The sequence below is a fragment of the Jatropha curcas genome, chromosome 9 (assembly GCF_041381405.1).
Source record: "Jatropha curcas cultivar XTBG-Jc1 chromosome 9, XTBG_Jcur_1.0, whole genome shotgun sequence".
Lineage (NCBI taxonomy): Eukaryota > Viridiplantae > Streptophyta > Magnoliopsida > Malpighiales > Euphorbiaceae > Jatropha > Jatropha curcas.
The window spans coordinates 3,283,185-3,303,583 of record NC_143159.1 but is presented as its reverse complement, the minus strand read 5'-3'; the positions used below and the strand labels follow the sequence as shown (position 1 = coordinate 3,303,583).

General features: G+C 33.8%; 4 protein-coding genes and 1 pseudogene across 6 annotated transcripts; 4 read left to right on the top strand and 1 right to left on the bottom strand.

Annotated features, from left to right (window-relative positions):
• Positions 1–200: 200 nt before the first annotated feature.
• On the top strand, positions 201–2,859 carry LOC105630891 (agamous-like MADS-box protein AGL104). 2 transcript variants are annotated; one of them, XM_089725587.1, is made up of 12 exons: positions 202–585; positions 666–720; positions 830–883; positions 1,001–1,016; positions 1,104–1,168; positions 1,259–1,283; positions 1,439–1,500; positions 1,611–1,710; positions 1,828–1,878; positions 1,954–2,099; positions 2,201–2,379; positions 2,602–2,859. In XM_089725587.1, the coding sequence occupies exons 2-12, from the start codon at positions 674–676 to the stop codon at positions 2,685–2,687; spliced, it is 831 nt and encodes a 276-aa protein (XP_089581713.1). In that variant the 5' UTR covers positions 202–585; positions 666–673; the 3' UTR covers positions 2,688–2,859. The 2 variants fall into 2 exon arrangements, with proteins under 2 accessions (XP_020533627.1, XP_089581713.1); XM_020677968.3 differs by having other exon boundaries at positions 201–720.
• A 3,094-nt stretch (positions 2,860–5,953) lies between these two features.
• Positions 5,954–8,661, top strand: LOC105630892 (putative cyclin-A3-1). The gene is made up of 8 exons (XM_012212880.4): positions 5,954–6,518; positions 6,928–7,160; positions 7,262–7,337; positions 7,463–7,539; positions 7,661–7,694; positions 7,785–7,934; positions 8,019–8,153; positions 8,246–8,661. Exons 1-8 carry the CDS (start codon positions 6,189–6,191, stop codon positions 8,315–8,317), a joined length of 1,107 nt encoding a protein of 368 aa, XP_012068270.1. The 5' UTR covers positions 5,954–6,188; the 3' UTR covers positions 8,318–8,661.
• Positions 8,662–8,800: 139 nt separating this feature from the next.
• On the bottom strand, positions 8,801–9,806 carry LOC105631011 (zinc finger protein 7). Its single transcript, XM_012213005.4, has one exon. It carries the CDS (start codon positions 9,624–9,626, stop codon positions 9,084–9,086), a length of 543 nt encoding a protein of 180 aa, XP_012068395.1. The 5' UTR covers positions 9,627–9,806; the 3' UTR covers positions 8,801–9,083.
• Positions 9,807–15,742: 5,936 nt separating this feature from the next.
• Positions 15,743–18,532, top strand: LOC105630893 (cytochrome P450 81C13). The gene is made up of 2 exons (XM_089726236.1): positions 15,743–17,055; positions 17,733–18,532. The coding sequence occupies exons 1-2, from the start codon at positions 16,162–16,164 to the stop codon at positions 18,357–18,359; spliced, it is 1,521 nt and encodes a 506-aa protein (XP_089582362.1). The 5' UTR covers positions 15,743–16,161; the 3' UTR covers positions 18,360–18,532.
• A 411-nt stretch (positions 18,533–18,943) lies between these two features.
• On the top strand, positions 18,944–20,393 carry LOC105631012 (cytochrome P450 81Q32 pseudogene; annotated as a pseudogene). The gene is made up of 2 exons (XR_016322666.1): positions 18,944–19,594; positions 19,797–20,393. The product of XR_016322666.1 is annotated as a cytochrome P450 81Q32 pseudogene (transcript).
• The last annotated feature ends 6 nt before the right edge of the window (positions 20,394–20,399 follow it).

Below are 20,399 nucleotides of genomic sequence, written 5' to 3'. Positions count from 1 at the left end.
AAGAAAAAGTAGACAATTTTAATTTTTGTATTTTTAGATGGAAAAATATTTAATAAAATAACAAACTGCTATGTTTAAAATTAGGAAAAAAGATTATTTGTTCTTTTTTCTTCACATGAAGTGCGTGAACTTCATATAATCATTTTGCTTACTAGTAGGTTATATATATATTTTTTCACAAATGTAAAAGGCAGAAAGTAAGGTAAGCATCGAGATATTCCAGTGCTAGATACGGCACCGACCAACTCTCTCTTTCTTCCTCTCGTCATCCTTGTGTATGGCCTAACAGTGACAAAATCAGCTCTATATGTGTTTCTAAATCTTTCTTTTCCTCTTCATAAACCATTTCACTTCCTATTCTTCCATAACTAGCTTCCAACGGTGGGAGTATATTTATGTTATATGTTGGTTGATCTGTTAATTACGAACAGATTTGATACTCCTCTCCTGCAATTCTTGACTTTCTTTGCCCTATTCTGAAGGTTTTTCAAAAACAAAAAGCCAAGAAAGATAGAAATTAAGAGGATATAGCTGAATGGGAAGAGTAAAGCTTCAGATCAAGAGAATAGAAAATACAACAAACAGGCAAGTCACTTTCTCTAAAAGGAGAAATGGGCTTATCAAGAAAGCTTACGAACTTTCTGTTCTTTGTGATGTTGATGTAGCTCTAATCATGTTCTCTCCATCTGGGAGACTCAGTCTTTTCTCTGGAAACAAAAGGTTTATGTGCTTATATTATTAATTTTCTGAAAACTTAAAAATCAACTCAAGAAATGAAAGTAATTATTATTAGTTATTAAACTTTGATTTGTTTTTGGCCTTCTTGAAGCATTGAAGAAATTCTGACTAGATATATCAATATTCCTGAGCACGAAAGAGGACGGTAAGTTGATGGCTATATTAGTTTTTTTCTTGATCTTTGTTTTTTTCTTTCTTGAATGTATAGTATAGAAGTGTTGATGGTTTTCTTGATCTTTGTTGCCGCTTCGTGGTTTCATAGACTCCATAACCAAGAGGTAATTACGAGCAATTCTTATCACTGCTATTCGACGAGTTTCAAAGACTTGTATATGTGGAATTAATAATTCGAAATTGCTTTGCAGTTCCTTCAGAAAGCTCTTGGTAAGTTAAAAGCTGAAGGGGATCAAAGTAATTTCCAAGCAACCAGGTTTTGAATTTCATAATCCTTCTTCTTGCATACTATTAATTGTAATTTATATTTAGAAATCAATTATTTACTACCTTATCCTTTTAACAGCCCTGCGACCACTGCTCAACTTGAGGTATTAATTCATGTCTATGATAACTGTAACTCTACAGAGAGAGAGAGAGAGAGAGAGAGAGAATATTCGTTGTATATATGTTAATTGTGAAATGATATTTTTTTTCTTTTTTTTTTTTTTTTTTGAAAGGAACTGATATGTTAATTATAATTCAGGAATTTCAACAAGAAATTGTTAGATTCAAATCGCAATTGGAAAATATGGAGAAACAACTAAGGTGACTCCTTTCTAATAGCATCAAACAAAACCCTAGCTAGTGTTCAAATTCTTAAGACAGCATGAGTACTGACAATAGTACATGCACTATAAAATTGTAATTTGTTTCAGAATTTTAGAGGGCAATCTTTCCCATATAATAACATTGCCTGAAGCTGAGTATCAGGAGCAAATTCTTGAAGGGGCATTGAATCGCATGAGAATGCGCAAGGTAACATGTTATTGATTCCTGTAATAACTATATTAGCGAGTAGTAGGTATATTACTTTGGTCGGCTAAACTTTTAACTTAATCATATCTTAGAAATGTTAAATTTATGATGAAACAGAAATTTTTGGAAGAAAATTACAATTCTTCTGCTGCTCCACCAGCTTCACAGGTACGCTAGCTATCATTTTAAATGGATTAATTTGAATAGGACCTTTTTTTAAGAGTAATTTTCCTAATTAATCAGGTTCATCTTCCTCCAAAGACAGCATATATAGATGATTTTGTCACAGAAGAAAGTCCGAGTAATGTCTTGGATTGGTTTCATGAAAGAGAACCACAAGTTCAAATCTTGAATTTTTTGGACTCCATTGGTCTCCAGCTTCCTTTAAGGTGTTTATAATTACTGTATAACCCAAATCTTCAAGTTTTAACAGTGTTCACGGAATTAGCAATACTAAAATATATCTTTCTTTTTTGCAATCAATTTCAAGAAATCAAGTGCAGAGCGGAGCAGAAGTGTTGCCAACTCTTGTGCATGGACAAAATATCAATCTTGATGATCATATAAGCCCAAGAAGTGGTTTGGAGGAGGACAATAATGTGCAACGTCCTGAGTTTGGACAAGTTATTGATGTAAACTTGTCTCCTTGGACTGAATTTTACCCAACAGGTACTTGGCATATAGTATCCTATACTCCTTCATCATGTTTCATTTTCTACTGCTTTGAGTAAATTTATGGACAAAACGCCAAATTTATCTATAAATCATGCTTCTTGGATTCAGCCAAAAAACAATACTGTTTAGTACTAAAACAAATGAATTTTAGTTGTACCAAATATGAAAATATGAATTTCCGCTTTATGTGATTGAGATTTGGAAATATGTTGGCAGGTAATAGCTCCATTAATGCTTCGCAACCCAGAGAACGAGCAATTCTTGAATTGTATTTGTCTCAAATGACACCATCAACCATCTGACTCTCAATAGCCAAGTTTTAAGGATGCTTTTTTTTTTTTTTTTTCTGGTACAATTTACGGATGTTTTTCTGTTGCAGTATATGCTTTTTTTTTTTTTCTTTGCACGTCAAATTTTGGAACAGAGGGATCTATTTTTAACTGTAACACGTATGAATTTTCTATTTTCGATGAATCTTTTATTGACAAGTCATTATTACTATTATTATTATTATTATTTCAAACCCTAATTACAAAGTCACTTGTCTAGGCCTCTTTCTTTTTTGACAGTTCATTATTACCTCCGCTTCTTTAATTTTGAAACTTTTTTTATAAATTAAAAAAAAAAAAACTGAACTTCATTAATATATCTAACAATAATCTTAAAACTTCTTATGAATTAAACAAGCAAATGCATATATTTTCTACACAAATTTCCAATAAAAAAGACTATCAAGGAATTAAGGATTTGAAATTTTTCACGTATATAACCCTCAGAAACATCTTCTTCCTGAGTAAATATTAAAAAAAAAAAAAAAAGAGAGAGGAAAAAGAAAAAAAGGCCGAAGACAAAGAGCCCAAGGGTCTTGTGATGGACGGGCCCCGTTGGATAGATACTCATTGCATTAATGGACCCTGATCTAGTACCGCCAAGGAGCACATGGGGATATACGTAGTACGTGGTGTACTCGATTTGATTATGCAAATAGGTCTGATTCAGTTCACGGAATGGCATAAAATAGGGAAGGAATCTAGTTTTATTTTGAATTTAAACGTTAAATAATTACTTCGTGAAATATAAAATTTGTAAAGTTAAGTTTTGTTTGTAATTCTAATTACATAATAGTTTATTATATGAAATACTTGTTTTTAAATTTATAAAAAACAAGAATTATAAACATCGAATAATAAGTATTAATTATATTCTATACGAACTTTATAGAGTAACCATATTTTATTTCTTATAATTTCATTTTGCATGTAAACAAGACATAGTATTAAAGCAATTTTTCTAATAACTTGAAAAAAAAAACATAAACAAAGGGAGAAATCTATCTCAATTTATACTTGTGTTATCACAATCTCATATTTAAAAGGAGTTTTCAGTTTGATTGGCATGCGAGGAAATTAAACATTATTTATTTTAGTTGAATTTTAATTGTTGGGTCTGAATTAATAATTTATTAAGCTAAATTATTAATATTTCATATTAAGAGCTAATTGTTAAATGATTAAGGAGTATATATTTATATATCGTGGTTTTTTTAGAATATACATGAGATATTATTTTATAACTATAGAGAGCAATTTTATATTTACATATAAAATTTATTAAATCAACTTCAAAAAGGTACTTTTTTATTTTGACAAAAAATCATTTGTAAATTAAAATAAATAGGCTAGGTTGAATTAGGTGTTATATTTTTAGTTGATTTGACTATTAATTACATTTCGAACTTTTCAAATAGTTATAATTTCACTTTAAGTTGACCTTTATATTATGGATGCCCTAAAATTATGATATATTATAATGCACCTTATAAGTAAATTAAGGTTGCAATTTTGATTAAAAAAACTATAAAAGCATGACTCCGTAAAAGTAAATGCAAACTAAACTACTTGAATTAAAAGGGAACCAAGTAATATAACTCACATATTTAAAAAAATGGACAATAAAATATTCAAAAAAAAAAGGACAAGAAAATTGAAACTCAAATATTGGAATAAACAAAAATAAATAAATAAATAAAGATTGGACCTTTAATTTTATAATGAAAAAAAGCTTTGATTAATTATAGAAACTATTGCTATATTATACTAATCAAAATCCTAAAATTAATTTAATTATAGAGTGCAAGATGTCCTAATTTGCTTTTAAGGTATTACACCCAAAGCATAAAATAGGATACTTGCAATTAAATTGATAAGTTAGCTGTGTTTAAGGTACAGAAGTTAATTTACGATGAAATTGATAGTTAAACCTAATTTATTTTGTATATAAAGGTTCTGGTGATGGAGCAATGAACATTTTATTTGCCTAGACTGAGTTAATGATTGGTTAATAAATAAAATATTGAATATAAATTTGTAAAATTATTTATACTTTTTTTTTAATATATAGTCATAGCTATTTTTATTTCAAAAAAAAAAAAATATTTTTATTAATTTGATACATGGCTGTATCATAAATCCAGTTTAGGTAATTCAACCCCATACTTCTAGAGATTTTAACGAAGCAACACTGATGCCATCCCAATCGCTAAAGGATATATATAATTTTTGAATTGTTTCCTAAACGATATTTTATTTAATCTTGTTTGGATGCTCTGTTAAATATACAGAGGAAGTTAAATTTATCTTTATTATTCATATCCTACTAAATGGTTTTTATTAATGCTATACTAGTATATCAAAATTCATTTTATTTTGATTTTCCCATAAGGAAGCAAAAGAGAAGAAAATATTTAAATCCTATTTTTCCAATAATCAAATAAAGCATTTCTCCAAAAAAAAAAAAAAAATCACACAAAGTAAGTTGATGGCTAAATATATAAATTTACTATTGTACTTTGTGCGAAAACAATTCACTTATAAAATTGCATATACTAAATGTTTCAATTTGTAAAGTTTTTTTATTGAACATTTCAATTTATAAAATTAAATTTATTAAATATTTAGTATTAAAAAATTTTAAAAAAATACGTAAATTATTATGTCAAAAATTATGATAACCATGTCAAATTAATATTTTATATATAAAAACTAAAAACACCTTAAAAATATTATTTCTGATATAGAGACGCAAGCAATGTTATCATAAAAGTTGCAAGTAGATTTCATTTTTTTACTTTTACATTTCCATAGGATTCCCTGAAAATGAACAAGCTAGGCCTACGGATTGCAGATTGAGACGATTCCTTGCAACTAATAACAAGCCAGTTGATGATATTAGAAAACAATGTCAGGGGTAATGCAGATTGTTATTCTTAATGAAATATAGAGCCTAAATCAAAGAGTGAGTCAGAGATCCAACGGCTGAGGATAATTAATAAATTGATGATGCCAGCGCGCAAGATATATTCACCATCTAACGGTTGTTATCAGAAAGGAACGAGACACTAGTTTGAGCTGACACATGATAGTACATGTAGGTGGGCCCACACCGACACGAAAATTAAAGAGCGCCGAATCAGCAGTTAACGAGGCCCGCCTCCTCCCCAAAAACATTTGGATTTTAAAATTTGACCAAAACGCAAAACCTGAAAAATAGATAACAAAAGACTCCTCCAAAATTCAAAGACCAAAACTGCAAAAACCAAACAACCGCCAACATCAGTTTTTCAAAAACAAAAATGGCGCTCTCTCTCTCTTTACTTTCGTTTCTTTCATTCCCTCTCCCTCCAAACTTCACCATTACATATTCTTCCCAAACTCCGCTCAGCCCTCCCCATCTCTTTCTCTCGCTCTCTATTCAATTCAACTCTACCTGCAAGTGAATAGAGGGTGAGTGAGCGTATAGTTTCAATGGCAGACACAGAGAATTGTGTTCGCGTTACTCGCGCAGCTAGAAAGAGGGCGGCTGCGGCAATTGCTCCGGCGGAGGAGCATCCTGTGCAAAAGAAAAGGGTGGTGTTGGGAGAGCTTCCCAATATTTCGAACGTTGTCGCTCCAGTGAATTATAGTGTTGGGGATGTGAGTCAGAAGCAGAAAAATAAAGTAAAGCCAAAGTCCAAGAAGGCTATCTTAGTCAACAATGAAGATGTTCCGAAGGAAGACATTGATGGAAGGTCTGAAGATCCCCAGATGTGCGGACCATATGCATCTGACATTTATGAGTATCTTCACAAAATGGAGGTAAGTAGGCCACCATTCGCAATGGAGCTTTGGATCTCTGATACATCTGTTTGCATTTGTTCTGCGAATGCTATTTCTTATATACATAAAGGGAGGAATTTAAGGTTTCGAATTGTAGTTTATTAATGTGAAATTGACAGTTCCCGTTTGAATCAAGCTGTCACTTTCAGAACTTGATTCATGGCTATTGGTGTTACTAATTGGGGGATTAAAGCGATAATAGGTATTGGCATCTGGGTTTGATTTTGAAACCAGATTTGGTGAAAGAGTTATATTTAAGTTTAATTTGAGTCAGGGTATTCGATTTGGGTTTTAGGTTTAATTAAATAATTTGAAATAATTGGCATTGTTAAAATTATTTGTGTTTTTGCCAGTTGGGGTTAATTTTGCTGATGCACTGATCTTTTAGGTGGAACCAAAGCGGAGGCCATTGCCTGATTACATTGAGCAAGTCCAAAAGGATGTTAGCCCCAACATGAGAGGGATTCTGGTGGATTGGTTGGTGGAGGTTGCACAGGAGTACAAGCTTGTCTCAGATACTCTCTATCTCACCGTTTCCTACATTGACAGATTCCTGTCTCTGAAAGTTCTTAACAGGCAAAAACTTCAGCTACTGGGTGTTTCCTCTATGCTCATTGCATCGTAAGCGCCCGAGTTCTTTGAAGTTTGTTTACTGTTTCTGGTTGTGTTCATTTGTATTTTAGGGTTTACTTATATTTCTTTACTGTGATTGCAATATGTAGAAAGTACGAAGAAATCAGCCCTCCAAACGTGGAAGATTTTTGCTATATCACCGATAACACATACACAAAGGATGAGGTATTTTGATCCCCTTTTCTTTTATCTTGTATACCTTGGCTTGTTCGTTTTAGGATGAAGTTTTTTGTTTTGTTGTATTTATTAACATTTTTTTAAATAATGATGTTTTATTGATGATCCTGAAGGTTGTGAAGATGGAGGCTGACTTACTCAAGTCTCTAAAATTTGAACTGGGAAGCCCGACAGTAAAGACTTTCCTGAGGTAAGAAAAGTGTTCATTAAAACTCTTATTTGCTTGTATTTGATCTGTGTGGTATCTGAAATGCTAATGCAAAATGATCCATGGACTCATTTTTGGTACCTTTTGTGGTGTGGGTTTGCAGGAGATTTACCAATGTTGCACAAGAGGATTACAAGGTAAGCATAACATATATACAGAGCTTGAATTTGTAATATTATGCGTTCAGCCTGTGTTGCTGACGAATAATGTGTTTCTGCCTTCTACAGATGTTGAATTTGCAACTTGAGTTCCTGGGATACTACCTTTCTGAGTTAAGTTTGTTGGATTACAATTGTGTTAAATTTTTGCCTTCGTTGGTGGCTGCATCCGTTATCTTTCTAGCAAGATTCATAATTAAACCAAAGATGCACCCTTGGGTAAGATTCTTATTTCAGATAATGTCAATTCTAAGTCAATATTTAAACATAGGCAGCAATCTTACCAATTTACCTTTTTTACAGAGTTTAACCCTGCAACAATACTCTCGATACAAGTCATCTGAGCTGAAGGAATGCGTTCTTATCATACATGACTTATATTTGAGTAGAAGAGGAGCTGGATTACAAGCTGTAAGAGAAAAATACAAGCAACATAAGGTACGGTTCCAGTTCAACATATTCAGGGTTCCAATTGATTGCAACAACCAAAATGATAATCTTGATTATATTGAATTATTTTCTGGATGCAGTTCAAATATGTTGCAACACTGCCTTCACCTCCGGAAGTACCAGGTTATTTCTTTGAAGGTGTTAAAGAATGATGATATTTTGGCATCCTACTGTTTGATGATTTTACAAGTGAAAGAGAATGGACCTTGGGTTGTGCAGTCCGAAAAGAGAAGAATCCTAACACTGGCAGCATAGCGTTTTAGATTTACAAAAATCTTGATTGATGTGGCAATTCTTGAAGTGAGTTTTTTGGCCATGATTGTGCTATGGTCTTGTTTATCCTGCATGCTGATACTAGCTTAGGGATTTAATACTGTCAGAAACTTGAATTTCTAGGGAAATATTGTAAATAATGTTGACAAATTTTGTTTTTGTTCTTAGTTGCTTCTGATTTACAAAATCTTGTGATGAAAAATTGTCTCTATTTCATTTCAAATATGTGAATGGCATTTACCTTCTCTTGTTCACATAAATATTTAAGAGTTGGGAAGGATCTCACAATGAAATGAGCAGTGGCTAGTAGTTATTTTGAGGGAATGGAAATTGAGATAGTATGATAAAATTGAGAACTTAAAGAGTTGAAAACCACAGGTGTTATTTGATTGCTTTACGTCTGATAAGTTTTTAACTAGATAATTACATTCTGACAAGTAGACCTTTTGATTTGTTATTTCCTAGTGGGAGAACAAGTGCAACTAACATTTTCAGCATTCAATTTCTCTGTTCTGAGAGGCCTGCCTCTTCAGTTTTCATCTTGTTCCAAACATTTTAGTTACTCCTGATTGCTGCTGATCTAATAAAAACTAGTGAAACGGAACGTTTCGCATGAATAAACAGTAGTCAGAACAGAGAGAAGTGTTAAAGCCGCAGAGTCAAGTCTACTTTAAGCGAGTCAAGTGGCTGTTTGTGCTCCTCTGAGGGCAAGCGAAAGCTTCCAGGCCACTTCGCAATTATTGACTCTTCAGATCTAACAGTTGTCCAATCGGCTCCAAATCTTTGGTTAACATTCTTGAATTTTCCAATCATTCCATCCTCTTCCCTAAATTTTTTATCGATGAGTGAATGAGCATGAACATTAAGCGACATAGTCATTCTTTTACTGGCAAAAAATTCATTTATTGCCATATGCCTCTCGTACTGATATCTCTTCATTGCTCCTCTCTCCTTCTTGTGTGCATTCTGATGGCCACCGAGTGCTTGTGAACTCTGGAACTTTCTCTTGCAGAAGTTGCAAGGAAAAACCTTATTGGAAGTAGTTTTGGATAAAGAAGCCTGTTCTATATCCATCGGGCCTGTGCTCAAGTCCAACCATTCATTTGAATTGCCTTCTCCAGTACCACCAAAGTAGGTATCTCCAAATATTTTCTTGTTCTTGTTGATGAGAGAACTTTGCAGGAGCATTTTCACCACTGGAGGCTGTAAACTTAAGAAACTGAAGTGGCAATGGATATTTGGAGACTATTTTTTATAATGCTCTCAATTGTCCTGTTATGGCATACCAGGGGCATTTCTATTATCTTAATGTAATTGCTCTAGTTTATGATTCAATATTACAATCTGGCAACAATTATATCACTGTCATATCAAAATCATAATTATCCTTGCTGCCTGCCATGATTTCAGTTATTTCCAAAAAAGTTTGCTAATGACCTTAGAGCTTGAAAGGGTTTCTGATTCTGGTTTGATGTGAAAACCACAGGATTTGTCGGCAGTCCTTATGCAAGCTTTTTAGTTAATAGCTTATCCATTTTATCAAACAGTTCTTGTTTTAGTTAGTGAAATCACTTGCAATAATTAAAGACATATATTAATTGAAACAAAAATCCGGAGAAGCTTCAAGATCAAGAACAGACAGAACAATTAAAAAAAAGGCTTTAGGCATAACATTCAAGTTCCAAAACATTCAGTGAATTGAAGGCTTTAGACATGACAGTATTGATGGTTTGTTGTATTTAATTAACATTTCTTCTATTTTTAGGCTAAAAACACAATGGTGATATTGGAAAATAACCATGCTAAACAATTCCATCTGAAGATTTGAGTTGTATAAGTGGGCATATTACGTAGTTCTGCATTCATATATGCCGGTGAGATACGGACAAGTGAAGATTCCATAAGAGACAATGAGATTGATAGTGGTTGATGACTCAGGGGGGTTGAAACAGAAAGTTGTCTAATCCAAAAGGGTATCTTTAACTTAGTGGTTTGAGTTGGGTGACAGAGGTGGAAATTAGGCATATTCCTCTTACGGGATGGGATAAAAATGGCTGCTTTTAAAAAACAAAACTATTAATGACTTTAGATGAGAAAGTAGATGGTTCTCTAATTCAACTTTTCCACCTGAAATGGACTAATTATCCCACGCACAGATTATGCAATGAAGCTAGCACAAATTTTGGAAAGCTATCATTACTTGTCGTTTTGTTCCAGAAGAATAGAACCCAATTTTTCGTTCCCTATAAGGTAGCAAAAAAGTTATTGGTCGAAGTTGCAAGTTGAGACATACCTGAAAAAAAAGAAAAGAAAGCCTCAGTATGCAGTTTTGGCCAAGTAACATTGAAGCAGATTCTTCAAGTTGAACCACGCCAAGGTCCAAACTCCAGGAAATATATTTCGATTTTAATACTTGATCGATCAAGTTTTTACACCCTTGGAAGCTTGCACATTGTTTATCATTTGACAAGTCTCTTTCTCTCGTACTCATTTTCATATGGTTCTGGTGTCTGTAAACTTTGGTCTCTCAATGGCTTTTTAGACTGGTATTATTAGGAATTGTAGCCATATTGGCATAATGAAGAATGAAGGGGGGGCTTTAAATTAAAGAAGAATAATTAGAAAAGTAATTTTCTGCTGTGTCAATCTATTGGCCCAAAATTTTTATCCGCCTCGGTTAGCAGTCTTGGAGATTGGGCCCTAAAAAATGAGTGTGTTAGCCAAAAAACAAGTTGGGCAACATTCAGCTTAGATTGATGCCTTGACCTCAAACGAGGCCTGACGGGCCAGGGCTGAAGCACCGCGGTGCTGCGGCCACGTTGCTAGTAAAAAATCATCCAAATTCCAAGGCAATAAATGTTTATTTTATTTTATTCATTATTACTTAATTATCTTAGTTGCAATTTACTGAGGACAGCACTAAAATAGAATGGCACATTAATTTATCGTTTCTTTCTTTTAGAATCCCATAATTTCTATGTGTATGTCGTGGTCCCCAGTTGCGGAGTCGCGTACGGTTTGAGGGGGTACACATGGACCTCTTGAATTGAAAATTTTTTCTAATTAGTTAATAATATATTTATAAAGTGAATCGCTTAAACGGTTATATTTATAATTTATAAATCTCTTAAAATATATTTTCTTTATTTTATTTTATTTTATTTGTATAATTCGATAAAACACACATATTAAGAATTTAGTCAATAAAAATTATTTTGCACTTTTTTAAGTTATTATGAAAAAAAATAATTATTTACAAATCTAAATTTAAAAATTTTTTAAACATTTTGAGATATTCAGAAAAGGAATAACAAGAAATAAAATGAGACAGAAGAGATACTATACATGATTGTCCTGATCCTAGAGTCCTAGCTCCGGGATTGATGGTCTAGATTTTTAATCATGTTGAAAAGATGAATTTAATACATACAAAAATTCACTTATAATTTCGGTTTATGATAATATAAGCCACACAATCTCATAAGAATGTAATAATTATTTGAAATTTAGAATAGTTTGGAATAACAATGAAATTTTGAATATTTAATAATTTTTACATATTGATTAATATCCTTGTTATAATTAAAAAAAAAACATCGTTTTAATTTTATTTGATGTATGAATGGACCCATTAATCGAAATTATATAAGTTTTTTTTTTTTTTGCACATTCATGGAAATTCTTTTATTTTATTTTATTCTAAATTATACTAATTAATATCTTACTTATTTTCCGTAGATTCTGGCACCATACTTTTTAGGTTCAGAACCATGTGTAAAACCAAATCTGGAAGCCATTTTGAGGATATAAAGCTGAGAGTAACTAGTCAAGGTCAAGGCACTCTTCATGGCGCTAAAGAAAGGCATCCATTGAAGAAATGACACAGAGAATATCTTCTTCTATGAATACAAAATAGCATTTTCAATTGTCTTGTTCAAAGCTCACTGGCCAAACCCACGGTAACTTATTTGCCTCAGTTTCCCTATGATTTGACCATTCGAAAAAAAATTAACTTCAACTTTTTTAATCTTTAACTTATTTCTCATCCTCCGTGCAACTGAAAACGTGTACTTTAAGCAAAGATTATTAAACCCACTTGTTCATTTCCTTAAAAATTTATAGATAAGTCCTTCCATTAGCTACTTACTCTGCATGAAGAAGAAAAGGGTTCTTGAAAGTTGAAAAGAAAGAAAGAATAAGGGTTGTAGCTCAGGCATTTCTCTGATTTCTCTGTTTTTTAGGTGTAAATTCAGTCTGCCTCTAGACCATGTAGCTATAAAGAGTAAATTGACTATCTTCCAAAGCCGACAAAGACTTGCCTATAGAAAGAGGGTGAGACAGAAAAATAATTAAGCTCAGGACCGTATGCTCTTTGTGTAAAGTAAGTAATTAACCTACGTACGACCCCTGTTTTATGGACTGGAAGTGTGATTAGTAAAAATTAAGGAGAAAAGTCTCTCGTGAAAATATTATAAAGAAAAACAAAAAGCTCCTTCGTAAGTTGCGTCCCCTGTTTGCAGGGTATTCAATGACACATTACATAACCGGCTTTTTCCTTCTCTTCTCTTTGCCCTAGCAAAGCCATTTAACTTTCTTCCCACTTGTCTTTCTCACTTGTTACTCCTTTGTCTAGCTAGCTGTTCTCGTACCTTGCATTTCTCTCCCCATTGTTTGAAATAGTTGATATTAGTTTCTCTCTTTTACTCTTTGAAAAAAAAAAAAAAAAAGAAAATTTAGTCATAGGCAAGAAAATGCATTTTCACCAGTTCAAGCAGAAGAAGATAATAGTTCTGATTCTTCTTTATTCGCTGTTGGTTTCAGGGGAGAAAGAAGAGACAATGGCCGTTACTCATGCGGACGACAAGCAACCAAGAAGACAAGAGAAGCATCAACGCTTAAGGAGCTCCTTTGATGTGCTTTTCTCAAGCAAAAGAAAAGTACCAAATGCTTCAGACCCTCTTCACAATCGTTGAGGCAATGGCTATGTGGAAATTAAAAAAATAATAATATAAGAAAAAAGAAGGGTAACAGAGCTGCATAGTGTGAAAAAGAAGACGACTTGATCATCGCCGAGTACAGCCCGCTAGCTATTATAGTTTTCTTGGTCTGGATTTTGTCAAAGATGGTGATTGTTGTTTTGTCTTGTAAGGATGCCATTTTCTTTCTTGCTTTTGAATTTTATATATCTATGCATCCATGTTTCAACTTTTGCGGGTTCTTTAGGACTTCTGAGTTATGTATGATCCTCATATTTTTGTATACCCATTGTATGTAATTTGAATTTATTAATACTTATAAAAAAAAGTAATTAAAATTGAAAGATCTTTTTCCTTTACTGGAAATTTCATGGTGAGTGATCTCTCAGTCTTGTATAATCTTTTGACTGTTCCCGAAGCTTGCAAAGTCGAATTGTCTGTTCTAAACGGTTTCTTTTTTCACTTTTCTTCTTTCATTTGGTCCCGAGACTGAGAAAAATAAAAGGAACTGCCTTTTCCTTCTTCATGTATTTAATGGCTCTGTTCTCTTTTCAGTTTCACCATACTTTACTGTATGTTGAGATTGGTAAGAATATAAAACGAAAGAAAATTCAGAAAGAAAACAATGGAATTTACATGACATTGTTTCTCCAATTTGGAAGAAAGTGCCAGAAAAAATAATTAAAATTATAATTTTCTCTCTATTTTTTATACTTTCTTTTCTAAAAAAAAAAAATTGAAGGGTTAAACTTATAATTCAAAAATTATTTTCTTTCTTTATTCTCTCCTCAAATATCCAAACATTTTCTTTATATATTTTTTTCCTCCTTAAATTGCTAACCAAACACAGATCTAAAAGGATTTGGCAGATTATAGTAGAGGGATTTGGTTGTGATATTAGTCTACATCATTATAAAATGACTGCAAGCAAAGAATCTACCGTTTCCAATATATGAGCTGATTTGGTGCATCAGCAAATCACTGTGCTTTTTTGTTTGGTTGAAGGAAATAGACTTGAGATGAGAACTACTTCGTGACTAGTGAATAATTTTCTTTTTTTATGTAATTCAATTTCTTGGAAAATAAATAAGCATTCAACTTTCTTTACAAGGATCAAGTTTAAGCACAACAATTGATTTTTCGATTTATCATATTATCTAAATATAATTTAAATTTATATTGGAAACTTTATTGCCTTTTGAAAGTAGAAACATATACTCAGATTTATAAAATTGACATTATTGTCTTTTGCAACCGGATATACTTTTTAAAAATTGATTTGTATAGCAAAATACATGTAAGTTAAAAGGAAACTTTTTCCAAATATGCTTTCCGAAAAGTAGGATATTTTAAGCCAAACAAGACTTTGTTTGGAATTTTCAAACTTGGCATATGAGGTTGATTTTAACTGAACATATTATATATGTTTTCCAAAAAAAAAAAAAAAAAAAAAAAAAAAAAAGAAAAAGAAAAATACATGTATGAAAAAATCAATATTTGTAAATGTTTGCGTGTGAAAATGAAAACACTTAAACACTTATATACACTAATAAACCTGATAAGGATATTTAACAAGTGTATGAAAAATATAAAAAATATTTTATGGGAAATGATTTTTAAATTTTGACATTTCAAATTTAATTTGACTTTTTTTTTTGTTTTTAGAAAATTGTATGTCAACTCTAGACACTTTTCCCCTCAAAAAAAAAAAAAAAAAAAAAAAACTCTAGACACTTATATTTTATTAAAAAATTATTAATTGTATTTTAATAAATAAACTTGAGAATGATTGAAACTTTTAGAACATTATTATTATTATTATTTATTTATTTATTTTACGGTTGAATATGTGTTGAGTGAGTATTTTTATTTGAAACTCGTTTGACCATTTGCTATCATAATTAGGTTTGTGGTATCCCAGCATTTTTCTTTCAAAATATTTGAACTTTTTGTGTATTTCCGTTAGTTATTCCACTGAATTTCGCGAAAGAGGAAAATAATCCATTTTCTTTGGGGGCCCAATTCCCAAATGCATAAACAAATATTTTCTTCTATCAAAGCCCTCTTATATAATTCTCACCTTTTCAATCTCGCATGGTCAGAACCGTGCGATTTTAACGGGCCCATAGTAAAAGGACCGGCATGAGAATTCTACTGGGCCCAGTGTGTAATGATTCTCAAATCCATCCTTAACCCCCCCAAATTGGCGACAGGCCCGCTATCCACTCTTCCTCTTCTTTGGATTATTTATTTTATTTTATTATTTTCGTTGATAAATCGCTTTGCTTTATCAAGACAAGAGAAGGGACAAGACAAAAACATGTGCATCATTGGTCCGGAAAAATCGTCTGTCGATGAGTAAATGCATATCCGTTTGAGACTTGGATAATTCAAAGTCGCTGTGTGGTTGTTGCGATTAATACAGCCTTTTTGACTAAGCGTGTTGTCTCATCAATCATTTACACAGTTTGCTCTCTGTAATTTGACTCTACTTGCATGTGGAGGTGGAATTCTTTAGTAGCAATGACTCCATTAATGACGACGCTTTAGAATTTTCAAGTATTCGCAGTTGAAGGAGTAATGGATTCGTATACTTGACACCTCAATTCGCGTAGAAAGATTTTGTATTTGTTGCTTATTGCTATAGTCTAATTCAGTCTTAAACTCTTCATCTAATTTTTTGAAAAAAAAAAAAAAAAAAAGAGTTGGATTGGATTTTCTTTTCCCTTTCTGCTTTGTAAATTGTAATGGAAAGCTTGTACTATTACTTGGGGCTTTTCTTATTTATTTTCCTATTTTACAAAATCTTGTCCCATCACAGGCAGAATTTGCCTCCCGGACCATTGGCTCTTCCAGTTATTGGCCACCTACACCTCATTCAGAAGCCACTTCCCTTAGCACTGCAGACTCTCCAGTCAAAATATGGTCCTATTCTTTTTCTCAAATTTGGTTGTCGGTCTGTTCTTGTAGTTTCTTCACCAGCTGCTGTTGAAGAATGCTTGGCCAAGAATGATATAATATTTGCAAATCGACCGCGGTCTATGGCAGGGGATCATTTCACCTATAACTACTCTTCCTTTGTATGGGCACCTTACGGTGATCTTTGGCGAATCCTACGCCGCTTCACTGTTGTTGAAATGTTCTCTTCGAAAAGCCTCCAAAAAACTGCTGCTATCCGTGAGGAGGAAGTTGCTAGACTACTCCGCCGACTGTTTAAGTTCTCTGCTGGTGGAAAGCAAAACGTGGATTTGAAGTTTCTGTCCTCTGTTCTAATGTGTAATGTTGTGATGAGAATGACTGTTGGAAAGCGTTATGTGGAAGAGGAGGTTGAAGGCACAGAGTTGGAGAAGCAATTGTTTCAAGAATTCAAGGAGACTTTCTTTCCAAGCCTTACCTTGAATATCTGTGATTTTATCCCAATATTGAGGATGACTGGTTTCAAAGGGATAGAAAAGGGCATGATAAAACTGCAAAGAAAAAGAGATGAACATTTGCAAAATTTGTTGGATGAAATTCGATTAAAGACAAGAAATTCAGGAACATCAAATGAGGAAGACAAGTCGCTGATTGAAACTCTCCTGTCCTTGCAAGAATTGGAACCTGAATTTTACACAGATGAAGTTATCAAAACAATCATGCTTGTAAGTTATACATACTCCTCCTTTCTAATTCTATTTTAGCATTGTGTTACTACACTAATACACTATGGTTTTGGGTGTCAAAAGAAGCAAGCTTTGGGGAAGAAAGTTTCCTCGGAGACCACTGGAGGTCATTTCTGTATTAGTGTTGTGCACTGTGCGACACTATTACTGTAGCCGTTTTTTTCCTTTGAAACACAATTATTCCTTAATTTTGGGTCTTAATTGTAGTTTAAAAATGTGGAAGACTGAGGCAAGTGCTTGTTCTCTTATTTGAACCTTATTCTAGTCATTTCAACTTAAGGCTTAAAGACCTCTATTCGGATAACCAGTAGAGAATTAGGCTTATTCTAGTCATTATCCGGATGACCAGTGTACAAATTTGCAAATTTAGAAATATTGGACTTTTGGCATTGAAGCTCCTTTAGAATGTAGGTGCCCATTAAATTTTGGATAACATGCTACATCTGATGTGATCAAATGGTTAGAGGCACATATTATTGGTGACCATCAGCTTGTTTTGTGTCATGGTTGGTTTAAGAAGCTGGGTGTAACCGGCATTTCTATACTGTGAATGTCTGATTTAATCTTTTTGCTTTATATTTGGATTTATTTCTGAAAATATTTGTAGTGGCAAGGAAGGTCTTAGTTCTAACATTGTAAACTAATTAATTCTTCAGATAACGTTGATAGCGGGAGCAGAAACATCAGCAGTCACTTTGGAATGGGTAATATCACTCCTCTTAAATAATCCAGAAGTGTTGAAAAAAGTGAAAGCAGAGATTGACAACCATGTTGGAAATAGGCATTTATTGAATGAGTTAGATCTTGTGAAGCTTCCTTATCTTAGATGTGTTATAAATGAGACGCTTAGATTATATCCTGCGGGTCCCGTCTTGTTACCTCATTTATCATCTGAAAACTGCACAGTTGGAGGATTTGAGATACCAGGCGGCACAATGCTGCTGGTGAATGTTTTGGCCATGCACAGGGATCCCAAAGTTTGGGAAGAGCCCTATGAGTTCAAACCGGAAAGGTTTGAAGGAGATTTAGGGGAACATTCACAACAAGGCTTCAGGTTCATTCCATTTGGTATGGGGAGGAGAGCTTGTCCAGGTGCGGGAATGGGTATACGCATGGTTTCAGTGGCATTGGGTGCTCTTATTCAGTGCTTTGAATGGGAAAATCCCGGGCTGGAGGAAGTAGATATGAGCCAGACTTTTGGAATTTCTCTTTCCAAGACTAAGCCTTTGGTTGCTCTGTGTAGTCCACGTCAAGAATTGGTTGAACTTCTCTCCCAACTTTAGACCCGCTCCCAACTTTTTATATTTTGATATTATGATATTAATATGTTATACTATTTGGTTTGGAGAATCTACTTTCCTATTATACTCAAAGATGATGCTTACCAAGTATCACAATCCTTGTAATTTTGCTATTATAACAGTTTCTAGAAGTCTTTCTAGAAGTCTTTCTGTCATCTGTGAAGTTCTTAACCTTTCCAAGTAAAATACATGAACTCCCTTCGACATTGAAGAGATGGAGGATGACGCAGAACGGTTATGTGAATGGGAAAGACGATTATACTCCATCAGAAGTTTTGATCAATAACGTTTGATCCGACAAATAAAATAAGAACTTAAACTTTCAAAGAAGTTTATTTATATGAATAATGTTCAAAAGATAATGAATGAATCACAATATAAAAAATAACCTATTTATAGGTTCAGGGTAAAAGTTATAAAATCCTAAAAATACACAAAATTCGTAATTAAGCAAAACCCTAGTAAGGGCGGCGGCACGGGCGTTCTTGGACTCTTGGAGGCTAACACGGGTGTGTTTGGCATGACATGGGCGTGCCGGAATTCGAATCGTAATTGGACCCGTTGGCACGAGCGTGCTTGTCATGGTACGAGCGTGCTATGACTTCCAGAGGCTACCACGGTCGGGCTATCTGTGGCACAGGCGTGCCTGGGCTTCTTGGTCTTGGGCGTGTCTTGCGTCCGGGACACATCCAGAGTTTGGCACGGGAGTGCTAGGAGTGTTCTCTGGCATTCGAACAGAGGAGGTTCGGTTATTGCTCAAACAACTATTTCAGGACTCGAGAAAAGAACCAGCCAAGGTGGCGTTGACTTCAAAGTTCTTGGAGCTTACATTTAATAACATCATGAGGATGATCGCTGGAAAACGTTACTATGGCAAAAATGTTATGGATCAAGGAGGAGAATTCTTGCAGGATATCATAAAAGAAATGGAGGCACTTCGTGGAAGTTCAAATCTAAATGATTACTTCCCTGTGCTGCAATGGGTGGATTACCAAGGGGTGGAGAAAAGGATGCAGAAATTAATGAAGAAGATGGACAGCTTCTTACAGCAGCTCATTGAGGAGCACATGAAAACAAGGGGCGACTCATCTCCACCAGTGAATCTGTCTGCTGCAAGTAACCAAAAGAAGCACACAACTTTAATAGATGTTATGTTATCTTTGAAAGAAACAGAACCAGAATTCTACACAGATCAAACCATCAAAGGTGTTATTTTGGTAAGACTGTTTCTATTACTTGAAATACTGACTTTAAACTAATTGATTGGGAATAATATAAGATGAAAGTTCCTCACTACAAGTTGCAGAAGCTGGGATTTGATGCTTTTGTTACTAAGTTTTACACGCTATTTCTGTTGGATATGTTATGCTGTTATTTTCAGTGGGCTTTATTTAACTGTTCCCAAAATTTTATGCACAGTCAACACTGACTGCAGGATCACAAACATCAGCAGCTACATTGGATTGGGCAATCTCACTTCTTTTGAACCATCCAGAAGTAATGCAAAAGGCTTTTGCTGAAATAGAAGCTGTTGTCGGAATGGAGCGCCTCTTGGATGAAACTGATATACCAAAGTTATGTTACCTACAAATGATAATTCAAGAGACTCTTCGACTCTATCCACCTGCACCGCTTCTATTACCACACGAATCATCTGCAGATTGCACCGTTTCAGGATTTTTCGTGCCTCCAGGCACAATGTTACTGGTCAATACATGGAGCATGAACAGAAACCCCAAGCTCTGGGTCGAACCAACAAAGTTTCTACCAGAGAGATTCAATGGTGGAGAAGGTGAAGGGTATAAGTTCCTTCCATTTGGTGCAGGAAGGAGAGCTTGTCCAGGGGCTGGTCTGGCCAAGCGAGTGGTAAGCATAACATTAGCGGCCTTGATTCAGTCCTTTGAGTGGGAAAAGTTTGGCAAAGAAGAGATGAACATGGAAGAAGGCACAGGGCTTACCATGCCAAAAGTTATCCCATTGGAAGCAATGTGTAGGCCTCGCCAAGCAATGACCGACCTACTG